This window comes from Xyrauchen texanus, chromosome 38 (assembly GCF_025860055.1).
Source record: "Xyrauchen texanus isolate HMW12.3.18 chromosome 38, RBS_HiC_50CHRs, whole genome shotgun sequence".
Classification (NCBI taxonomy): Eukaryota; Metazoa; Chordata; class Actinopteri; order Cypriniformes; family Catostomidae; genus Xyrauchen; species Xyrauchen texanus.
Genome location: NC_068313.1, coordinates 36,536,408 through 36,549,106, shown reverse-complemented (window position 1 = coordinate 36,549,106; position 12,699 = coordinate 36,536,408). Strand labels below are relative to the sequence as shown.

General features: G+C 37.0%; 1 protein-coding gene across 50 annotated transcripts in view; it reads right to left on the bottom strand.

The window, feature by feature from the left end:
* Positions 1-12,699, bottom strand: part of LOC127632132 (protein NLRC5-like) — a 377,053-nt gene that overhangs the window by 6,044 nt on the left and 358,310 nt on the right. For all 50 annotated transcript variants that reach the window (XM_052110651.1, XM_052110666.1, XM_052110667.1 and 47 more), the window contains one exon: positions 2,032-2,205. In XM_052110651.1, the coding sequence (XP_051966611.1) occupies positions 2,032-2,205 (174 nt within the window). The remainder of the gene's footprint in view (positions 1-2,031; positions 2,206-12,699) is intronic.

The following is a 12,699-nucleotide window of genomic DNA, read 5'->3' as shown; positions in this document are numbered from 1 at the left end:
AAACAACAACATTTTGTCATAAATATAATACTTAGATTTTTACTAAAATAAATGTAGATTCTGGGCAAACAAATTACAATAAGGTGGTTGTTTTGCACCAAGGTGGAGTGTGGGACAGTTCTGTTTGTAACATGAGGGCAGAAGAAGTGACAGGTGGAGAAGAAACAGGTACAAGAAAAATACACACACTTTATAACTACATACATACATTATATATTAGTAATGTTTTAGTTTAAATTTCCAATAACACTAGAACTCCTCTTTACTTAGTGTATGAGGCTGATGATTCTGGTGGAAGGGAGATACAGAGCGATATTATGGAAAATGAAGAGAAGGAAAAGGGAAGTGAGGGTACCGTTCAAGAGAAAGCCTTTAATTAAATGTAATTTAGGGGGGAAAAAACAAGATTGTCCGTGTTTCAAATTTTATTTGGGTGCATAGGATGGCCTGGATGGGTGTAGGATTTCCCGGCCTGAAATTGTGTCCCAGTCCGGCCCTGCTCCTACCCCCAACCATGTGGTGGACCAACAACTGGCTGACAACCTGAATGTGTTCTTCTGCAGATTTGAAAGGCCCAATCTAACACCCCACAACCACTATGACCTTCACTTCACACAAACACCAACACCTCCTGCAATGTGTGCTTGATGATGTGTGACGTGTCTTTCGAAAACAAAAGACAAGGAAGGCTTCAGGCCCAGATGGTGTTTCCCCAGCGTGTCTTCGTTCCTGTGCTAACCAACTGGCCCCCATTTTCACATAGATCTTCAATAGATCACTGGAGCAGTGTGAAGTACCATGCTGCTTCAAACATTCAATCATTATCCCTGTCCCAAAGAAACTAAAATCACAGGACTTAATGACTACGGCACAGACTTAATGTCTGTGGTCATGAAATCATTTGGGTCCTCCCCAAATCGCCTTCATCACCAGCCGGGTCGTCCTCAATCCCGTGGGAAGATGGAACGATTTTGGAATGGTTGCTGTTCCACAACCGCTTGGCTCCAAAGAAAAATTCTGACTGAAAGACGCTGCCCCGCTTCCCTTTGTACCCGTATGTCCGGGGCGGGGAATGCAATTCTGTCTGCCAATTTGACATTGGCCTTTTCTCAATTTCAGAGGTACGTCTGGCATCCCAAGAAGACCCCTTGTGTCACTTCATTCGACAAAATGTCGAGTGAGTGACAGAAGGGGAACTGGCATTTTCTTAATTTATATTTTTGATTCTATTTTTTTATGATTAAATAATTAAGAACTTGAAACCATTCTTTCATAATTAATATATTGGTATTGAGAATCGTCACATATCACTAAAGACTACAGACATTTTACTATTGTGATAATGTATAGCCTTTATTGTACATGGTAGATCTTGCTGAAATAACATGATGAAAAAGTAGATCTAATTCCATAGAAGTGTGAACATCCCTGCTGTAAATGATGGTGATTGAGGCGTTCCTTTAATTGACTACCATACATAACATAAAATAATTATCATATGACAAGAGACTCTTCCCCTACCCAGTGCAGTTTACATTTCAAGTTCAAGGAAATCCATAGTTAAGTTTTTTTTTAAAGTTCAATAAATGCATGATGTTTCCAAAGTCATTGAGTAATCGTGATAAATAATCGTGATCTCAATATTGACCAAAATGATTGTTTATGATGTTTCCATAATCAAGAAGCCCTAGTTAGAGGGCATTCATTTTTCAGAGAAAATAAAAAAATCTTCTCACAACCTTTTCACCCCATGACTAAATTATGCTGGAAAAACAATATAAAATTTATGAAGCAGTTGGGAAGTTGAGAATAAGCTATACTTTAAAGAAGTAAATGCAAGCATCAAATAAACGTTTTTAAACGAAAACAACAAAATACATTTTTTAAGGTCAATTTTACTCAAAGTTATATTTTGTTCATACCAACTAACATTTAGAAATACGAAAAACTATTTGAAAACTCAGAACAGATGTCAGAACAGTTTTACAAACTCACACACACAAACAAAATGATTTGTAGTGCTCAACATACTTGAGTTTGTCCAGTGTGCAGTGTGGATCATTGAGTCTCTCAGTGAGCAGTTTGACTCCTGATTTTCCTGGGTGATTGTAGCTTAAGTCCAGCTCTTTCAGGTGTGAAGGGTTGGAAATAAGAGCTGAAGCAACATAACAACAGCCGACCTCTGTCACCATACAGCCAGATAATCTACAAACACACACAGCAACAGTCAAGATACAGAGATGGAGACTGGAGTTAGCAACATGGACTTGAGTCACATTTCAATAGACTTAAATCCACAAACAAAAGAAGCTTTCTTTCAAACACTGACGTTATTGAGATCATAAAGGAACAATGTGTGTTTTCCTTTGACATGTATGATCAAGCTAGTGCTGCAAAAAATAACTGATCAAATCGATAATATCAATAAAAATCAAGTCACTAGTGTGACGCTGTATTAAAGGAACAGTTCACCCAAAAATTACAATCCTCTCATCATTTACTCATGCTTACATCATCTCAAGCTTGTATGACTTTATTTCCTCTGTGGAACACAAAGATATGTTGATGTAGATGTGAATATTTCCATTCAATGCAGGTCAATGTGGTCCAACACTTTATAGCTCCAAAAAGAAAATAAAGGCATCATTACACTTTAAGCTCGATTACACTTTCTAGCCTTATATGCATGCATCAAGCACACAGAAGTCCAACTAAGCATTAAATCATGATTATGCCTAGAGACCGCAATGGTAAGATGTACAGTGAAAAAGGGACATTTATCATATCTCTTCAGAAGACATGTATTAAACCACTGGAGTCATATGTATTACTTTTATGCTGCTTTTGTGTCACTTTTGGAGCTTGAAAATCTTGGAACCCCTTGACTTGCATTGTATTGATATATTTGCATCTTTATCAAACATTTTTGGTTTTCTGCAGAAGAAAGAAAGTCAAAATGTTTGTTTTGGTTTGGATCAGAGTGTGACTGCCGTGTTCATATATGCCTAAACTAACTGAACTAAGGAAGAAAACACCAGGTTCTGAAACAAATGCTCCAAACAAGCAAAGTATGAAAACACCCTGAATGTCCTGGTAGACACGTTCACGAATGAAATAAATGCATCAGTTCTCTTTTTGTGAATAAGGATCTGCTGAATGATTGAACGAGAGGAGAAGGCTTGTCATTCTTTCAGTTTGGCATTCTTGTTTAGTGAGGAAAGAAAGGGGCTGGATGAATTATGAATGAGTAACAGACGGATGACCAAACATTACTTGACATAAGGGTATTTTTGAAACATTATTCAAATTATTTTTAGGCTATTATTGTTTTCTTTTTTGCTTAGCTTGACAAAAGTCTTGTTCAGCAGTACACAAAATCATAAATTAGCTTCATTGTCATTTATGTGAAAATGCTTAAACACTTTGCTGATGTCTTAATAGGTTTGTAGTCACAACAATTTAAATAAAAAATTAGAATATTTTTGATTAATCACAATAAATAAACTTATTTACAGTGTTGCCATATTACATTTTTTGACATGAATGAAAACGAGGCTCGAGAGACAGAATTACATTCTGTTCATGACATGCACTGTATAAAACTTTGCTATTATTAGATTGCCATCTTTAAACATTTAGCATGACAACTTCTGTATTCTGGTTTTATTTTAGTGCAGTTGGGAATGTAGATAATTGTACAGCAGCTGTGGGCTGTTATTTCATACAAATCAGTTAAATCCCCTTAAATACCTCAGTATCTCCAGAAGACAGTTTGTACTCTTCAGACCATCAGAGATCAGCTTCACTCCTGAATCCTGCAGGTCATTGGTACTCAGGTCCAGCTCTCTCAGAGGAGAGTTTGATGATTGTAGCGCTGAAGCCAGACTTTCACAACATTGATCAGTGAGATTACAGGTGGACAATCTAAACAGTATAATGAAAAACAAAATAATTATAAAACCATTTTATTGATCAAAACAGTTTTGATTATGGTTTTATATAAGTGAACATAATCGACCCAAGTGAATCAAATATATTGTCACAAACTAGGGCTGTCAATCGCTAAAAAAATGTAATCGAATTAATTACATGGTCTCCCGATTAATTAATCGCAATTAATCGCATATACAAATATTTGCTGAGAAAGCCCCTCATATAACAATAATTCAATATATAATGATTATACATATTTACACTCACCTAAAGGATTATTAGGAACACCTGTTCAATTTCTCATTAATGCAATTATCTAATCAACCAATCACATTGCGGTTGCTTCAATGCATTTAGGGGTGTGGTCCTGGTCAAGACAATCTCCTGAACTCCAAACTGAATGTCAGAATGGGAAAGAAAGGTGATTAAAGCAATTTTGAGCGTGGCATGGTTGTTGGTGCCAGACGGCCGGTCTGAGTATTTCACAATCTGCTCAGTTACTGGGATTTTCACGCACAACCATTTCTAGGGTTTACAAAGAATGGTGTGAAAAGGGAAAAACATCCAGTATGCGGCAGTCCTGTGGGCGAAAATGCCTTGTTGATGCTAGAGGTCAGAGGAGAATGGGCCGACTGATTCAAGCTGATAGAAGAGCAACTTTGCCTGAAATAACCACTCGTTACAACCGAGGTATGCAGCAAAGCATTTGTGAAGCCACAACACGCACAACCTTGAGGCGGATGGGCTACAACAGCAGAAGACCCCACCGGGTACCACTCATCTCCACTACAAATAGGAAAAAGAGGCTACAATTTGCAAGAGCTCAACAAAATTGGACAGTTGAAGACTGGAAAAATGTTGCCTGGTCTGATGAGTCTCGATTTCTGTTGAGACATTCAGATGGTAGAGTCAGAATTTGGCGTAAACAGAATGAGAACATGGATCCATCATGCCTTATTACCACTGTGCAGGCTGGTGGTGGTGGTGTAATGGTGTGGGGGATGTTTTCTTGGCACACTTTAGGCCACTTAGTGCCAATTGGGCATCGTTTAAATGCCACGGCCTACCTGAGCATTGTTTCTGACCATGTCCATCCCTTTATGGCCACCATGTACCCATCCTCTGATGGCTACTTCCAGCAGGATAATGCACCATGTCACAAAGCTCGAATCATTTCAAATTGGTTTCTTGAACATGACAATGAGTTCACTGTACTAAAATGGCCCCCACAGTCACCAGATCTCAACCCAATAGAGCATCTTTGGGATGTGGTGGAACGGGAGCTTCGTGCCCTGGATGTGCATCCCACAAATCTCCATCAACTGCAAGATGCTATCCTATCAATATGGGCCAACATTTCTAAAGAATGCTTTCAGCACCTTGTTGAATCAATGCCACGTAGAATTAAGTCAGTTCTGAAGGCGAAAGGCGGTCAAACACAGTATTAGCATGGTGTTCCTAATAATCCTTTAGGTGAGTGTATGTCAATATATAATTATACATAGTTATCTTTAAATATTAAAAATATATATATATATATATATATATATATATATATATATATATATATATAAAATATTCAGATAATTAAAATGCATTACATTCTTGTAGTAGAAGAGTTAATCATTGATAAAACAATATAAAAGTGGCTTTAGAATACAATGTATTGTTTACTACCATATTATTGATCATAAGTCAATCATTGGCACACAGTTCACAGCAATCCATTTCACATGTGAATTTGTCAATCAGTTGGAGATTTATTGTGAGGGTTTGTTTAGGGACCCGTAAATTTACACCTGCATTAGACTTTTTTTTTTTTAGAAACAAGCCAGGGGTACACATAGTACACAATACAACAGATATAGTTTACAATAATGCCTAGACATTATATTCATTACATAGTAGAATGGTTTTCAATGCTTTGGAGTTGTTGGAGTTACAAAGAGTATTTAAACAATATTGCAAATAGGGGCTTTATAGACATAAATTTACACTTATGTATTAAAAACTTGGCAAGAAAAATAAACAGATTAATCAGAAAATATTAACTTAAGTTATCAAATCTGTGAAAACCAAATAAAACGTCTTTATAAAGCAAAGAAAAACTAGTTAAAATAGAGGTATATAAACAAACAAACAAACTTTTCATCTACAGCATTACAGAAGGAGCAAAGTGGATGTATTTCAGGAGCATGTTTCTTAAATAAAGATTGACTGGGTAAAAACAGTGTAACAGTTTAAAGGACACCTCCTTACCCTCCCTGGTAATTAAATATGTGTGAGGTAAAGACCATACGACCTGCGTCAGACATGCTTGTGTAGCGTCTCGGGTGTGTTGCGTCAGAAACATAAAATGTTTAGGTCACTGTGTCGAGTTAAATATAGTTTAATACTCAATCTTTAAACACATCTTAAGATCCCTTAAAGATCACATTTGCGAGCGTTTTGAACGCAAGATATTGTTTTCTTCACTGTATAAACTGTGTGTTGCTCACACAGCTGACATTTCAATTACTGCCCTCTGGAGTAAACAGGTGGTACTACAAGCTTGAATCTCTCAGTTAAGCATTGCGATTAAAGTGCGTTAATTATTTTAACGCGTTAATTTTTGTCAAATCGCACGTTATTAACGCGTTAAATCGACAGCCCTAATATATATATAATAAAAAATATTCAGATAATTAAAATGTATTACATTCTTGTAGCAGAAGAGTTAATCATTAATAAGACAAAACAAAAAGCGGCTTTAGAATACAATGTATTATTTAATACCATATTATTGATCATAAGTCAATCATTGACACACAGTTCACAGCAATCCATTTCACAATTTAATTTGTCAATCAGTTGGAGATTTATTATGATTTCTTTAAATTAATGCTTACAAAACTTTTACATCTAGAGCCAAGAGGTATATTAAAACAAACGTCAAAAAGGAAAATAAATAAACAGTTTAAATAAAAATATCAAATTGTTTACATATTTCAATACACTTTACAGCTTTATTGTAACTCAAATTGGAAATTGTTCTTAGGTATTGCTGAACCTCTGAATTAAAAATATAAACTAATGGTTTATAACCATCATACTTACATTTATGAATACTAAACTTTGCCAACAAAAGCAGAACATGAATAAAATAATATTCCTTATGAAGAGACGTGTCATAGCTAAAAAAAAACCGAATAAAACCTTTTCAAAACAAAGTTGAAAGCTGGGAATAATATGATCTCTAACAATCTTGCAGAAATCAGACCAAAACAAGTTGAGTAGGGACAACTCCAAAATAAATGAAGAAATGTTTCCTCCTGCAGACCACAAAACGTACACAGAATATATCGACATCACAATTAAATCTCTCTACAAGAAAATAGTTCGTGAGGTAGTACTTATAAATAAGTTTGAAGGAAATTTCTTTGATTTTAATTGTGATTAGATATTTATGGGGTAATTTCCGAATTTTGCACCATCTCAATCCAGCCACACCCTGCGTCAGACATGCTTGTGTAGCGTCTCGGGTGCATTATAAACATAAAATGTTTAGGTGACTGTGTCAAGTTTAATACTCAATTTTTAAACGCATCTTGAGATCCCTTCGTGTGTTTTGAACGCAAGAACGCCTACTGAAGTTGTTTTCTTCACTGTAATAAAGTGCGCGTTGCTCATACAGCTGAAGTTTCACTTACTGCCCTCTGGAGTAAACAGGTGGTACTATAAGCTTGCATTTTTCAGGAATCTTCCTAATTATGGTCTGGGGGAAGTGCGATTAAAATGCGTTAGAAAATTAACGCGTTATTTTTGTAAAATTAATCGCACTGAATTAACGCGTTACTGTAAATCGACAGCCCTAACAGAGATGATAAATCGGCCAATAAATGTTCCTTTTTGGAAGATTGTTTTCTTGAAGGTGCCAAAAATCTAATTCTTGCATGTGAAGTAACTGAGACATGTAAACGACCAGTCACGGTTCATTTGTTGTTACGTGCCATCATGTTACTCAATAACAGTCCGGTGTGCAACACAGTGTAATTTAAATGGACCACATATCAGAGCCGTGACAGAAGCGTTTCAGCTCATAATGTTAAAGTGCTCGCCTGTTTCATTCTCACTCTCTCTCCTCAACAGTTCCCTGTTACTTTTAACTGTCTATTCTAATGATAAAAAGCAAATGTCAATAAGAGTAATATCATATACCATCTGTAAATATGCACATATCTCGTTTAAACAGATTTAATAAACCAAATTCACACAACTTCAGCAGATCCAGCGTCCTGTGGAGAGCTCATTTATTTACCTCTAAAGCGTGTATTCTATCAGCCTCTCATCAATAGTTCCTTATGATTTCTTATGATAAAAGGCAAATATCAATAAAACTTCTATTATATACCTATTATCTGTAAATATGCAATTATTTATTTTAAACCTCATGAAAATCCAGCTTTTTCTTCCCGTCAAGCACTCATCTAATATCTTCCTCTGATATGCGTCTTCTATCAGCCAGAATCAAAAACTTCAGGATCAGGATCAAAAGTTCCTCTGATTCACAAATCATGACGTCACTCCATGACAATTCAAGTAGGCGATCAAGACTGTATAAACTGTCAGGAGATTGAGGCTCGTGCTGGATCTGCACAAGCGAAAATAACCAATGAAAAAAAAAGGTGCTTTTCAAACTGTTCAGAGGCCAGTTTCCGTATGAGTTCCATTCATTAAAAACAGATGTCAGTTAAGCCATTAACTGATTATGCATCAATGTAGCAAGTCAGCTGCCTACGTTTTCGATGCAGCACAAGGTAAAAGCGGTTCTCGTGTGAATGAAGTAAATGTCTTATTCACTATGCACTGTATGTACAATTGATTTGGTTCTGTATTTTTGGAGTAAATTTGATTGCTAACATAGACATGCCATCCACGATTCTTAATAAATAATATTTCCTTCTTAATATATTAAAGGTCCCCTGACATGCTTCTTTTTGTAGGCTTTGATATAGGCCTTAGTGGTCCCTAGTACTGTATCTGAAATCTCTTTTACAAAATTCAGCCTTGGTACAGAATTATAGCCACTACAAGCCAACCCATAATGAGCTTTCCTTCAGACGTGCCGTTTCGGTGTCTGTAGCTTTAAATGCTAATGAGGAGGAGAAAGGCGGGGCAAGGTGTAGTGTGGGTGTTTACATTGGATATATTGCAATGGCACTTAGACACGCAGTCGTTCAGATGTTGCGAACGCATCTTTTCACACTCATTCACACCATAAGACAATATTAAAGTGTTAATATCCACATATTTAAAGAAATATCAACAGTAAAACCTTTACCTCTCCTAAAAAAAGAAAGAAAAATTACCTACCTTTCGGAGTTGTTCGCGTCGCTGCCGTAGTGATTTCGTACGTGAAGTGCGAACACCGCAGCGCGTGAGCTGTTATTCAGTGCGTATGAGAACTGTCAGCGCAATGTTTCGCGCGATGGTCGTTTTCATTCATAGTGGTGGGATTTCTCTTACAAATAGCCTACGTTTATTCAAAGAGCTGCGAACGCTTTTAGAAATCCATGGTAACCGAGAAAGCCCTCCACAACTTCGCTCTACTGTGACCGAGTAAATTAAATTTATCCATTGATCCTTCTGGGGATTGGATGAAGGAAGTAAAAAAAAGACTTCTGTGATCATTTGTGCATTCAATTATTGAGCAACTTTTGTGCTTCGATCGGTCACACGCCATGATATCTCTCGAGGATAAACTAAAATCGCGCGCGCGCGCGTTCTTCTTCTTCTTCTTTCCAATTTAACGGCGGTTGGCATCCAGCTTTTTGGTGCATTACCGCCCCCTCTGCTCCGGAGTGTGGATCAGATACTATAACTACAAAAACATCATTGTCCATTCTCTTTCCTACACTTACATAACCTTAATTCCCTTCAAATAAACACTCACACAAACAACAAACTTTATTTATCAATTAAATCCTATTGAAAACTCCCGCCTCCCTTAAAAAAGTCATCAATATTCTATTCTGTGTCCCATTTACTGCTCTTAATAACCCTTTTAATGTAATCTCTTGCACCCCAATCTGCCTCAACTTATTCTTCATCACCTGCCTCTGCATTTCATATCTCCTACACCTCATAATTATGTGCTCCACTGTCTCCTCTTCTTGACATCCCTCACACAACCCTGTCTGGTGCTTCCCTATCATCTTTAGTGTTTTGTTCAGCTGAACAGTGTCCCAACCTTAACCTCGTCATCACAGCCTCTTCTCTCCTATTCCCACTTCCCACCCTATCCTCTTTTACATTTCTCTGAATTTGGTATAAGTGCCTCCCTTTCTTCTCTCTATCCCACCTCTCTTGCCACCTTTTATTTATTTTCTCCCAAATTATGCTTTTAACCTCTGCTTTACTAATATTAACCTGCATTTCTACATTCCCTTTTGTTAGGCCCTTTTAGCCAGCCTATCTGCCATCTCATTACCTGTAATACCAACATGTGCTGGAACCCACATAAATTTAACCTGACATCCCATATGACTTAATCTTGTGTTTAATTGAAGTACTTCATACAGGATATCTTGCCGAGCTTTTGAATGGAATGACCTTAAACTTGCCAAGACTGATAAAGAATCAGAGCATATTAAAACCTTTTCCTGTCTAACCTTTTCCACCCATTGCAAAGCACTTAAAATTGCCAACATCTCTACAGAATATACCCCTAAATTATTAGATGTTTTTATACTCATTTCTACTTCTTTCCCTGGAATTGCCACCCCAAACCCTGTTTCTTCCGTCTCTGGTTTTTTGCACCATCCAGTATAAATCTGCATAAATTCATTATAGTTTCCACCTACTCTGATATTAAATATACTTTTCAGATTAACTTCTTCCTTTCCCTTCCTTTTTTCCTCAAGCACATACCAGTCTACTTCAGGCCATGTCATCTTCCAAGGGGCAATCTCTGGAAAAACTACCGTAGGGCTTATTCTAAGATTAAATACTTCTAACTCTTTTGCTATATTATTTCCAATCTGACCAAAGTTTTCCTTTAACTTTCTTCCATTTTCCCAGCAATCCTGCAATACTGCTTTCGTGGGATGCGAGTCATTATGGCCCTGCAATCCAGCCCAGTAATTTGCCATCAATTGATTCCTTCTTAATTCCAGTGGCAGTTCTCCCATTTCCACTTGTATGGCAGGTACTGAAGACGTTTTAAAAGCACCACAGCAAATTCTTAAAGCCTGATTCTGAATAACCTCCAGCCTCATTAAAAGAGACTTAGCTGCAGACCCAACCACTATACTACCATAATCCAACACTGATCTTATCAGAGCCACATATATACTCTTAAGCGATGACCGACTGGCTCCCCACTCTCTTCCTGTCAAACATCTCATCACATTAATTACTTTTTTGCACTTGTCTTCCATTTTCTTTATATGTTCTGCAAACGTCAACCTTGCATCTAAAATCACTCCCAAAAACTTAATGGAACTTACCCTCTCCAACTCTCTCCCATACATCATTAGCTTAACTTCTTCCTGAATTATTTTCCTGGTAAAAAGACTGTCTGAGTCTTTTCTATTGAGAACCTAAATCCCCAGTCATAAGCCCATTCTACCACTTTATCAATTGCTTTCTGTACCTTCCTAATTGTGTACTCTATATTCCTTCCTCTTTTCCACATAGCCCCATCATCTGCAAACAATGATGTTCCAATGTCTTCTGAAACATTTGCAAAGACATCATTTATCATTATAATAAATAACAAAGGACTTATCACACTTCCTTGAGGAGTCCCATTCCCAACCTCATATTGACTTGACACTTCTGCCCCTATTCTCACTTGAATTTTCCTACCAAACAGAAAATCTTTTATCCAGTTAAACAAATTCCCACCTATACCTATTTTATCTAACTTGATTAATAGCCCCTCCTTCCACAACATATCATAAGCCTTTTCAATATCAAAGAATACTGCAACTACAGTCTCTTTAATTGCTTGTGCCCTTCTTATTTCAGTCTCTAATCTCACTACTGAATCCATTGTGTTCCTTCCCTTCCTAAAACCACTCTGATAACTTACCAGTAATCCTCTTTTCTCCATTTCATACGACAATCTCTCTGTTATCATCCTCTCCATTATCTTACACAAGTTAGATGTTAAGGCAATTGGTCTATAACTTATGGGTTTACTTGGATCTTTGCCAGGTTTCCTAATTGGAATCACTACTGCTTCTTTCCATGCAACTGGCAGTTTTCCTCCTTCCATATCTTGTTAAAAAGTTCCAGTAACTTAAATAGTGATCTTTCACCAAGATGTTTTAACATTACATAACACACCTGATCCTTTCCTGGAGAAGTAGGCTTTGCTCTTTTAATCGCTTCTAACCAATTCCGCCAGAGAAAAAGGCTCATCAATGACACTACCAGTCTCTTCCTTCCTATTTAACGCATGCATATTTTGATTTAAAGTTACTGACCTTCTCCTTCTCTCTTCTTCTGATAAATTTTCTGAACTGTGTATCTTTGTAAACGACTTTGCCATTATTTCTGCCTTTTCCAGATTGGTGACACCTATCTCCTCCTCTAATGTCAATACTGGGTACTCCCACTGTCTCCTATCTCCACCCATCCTCTTTATCATAGACCATACCTTACCCACCGGTGTTGACCTTCCAATTTCATCACAAAATTTACTCCAACTTGCCCTCTTTGCCTGCCGAATAGTTCTTCTCACTTCTGCCTGCGCTTTTTTATACTGAATTAATGACTGCA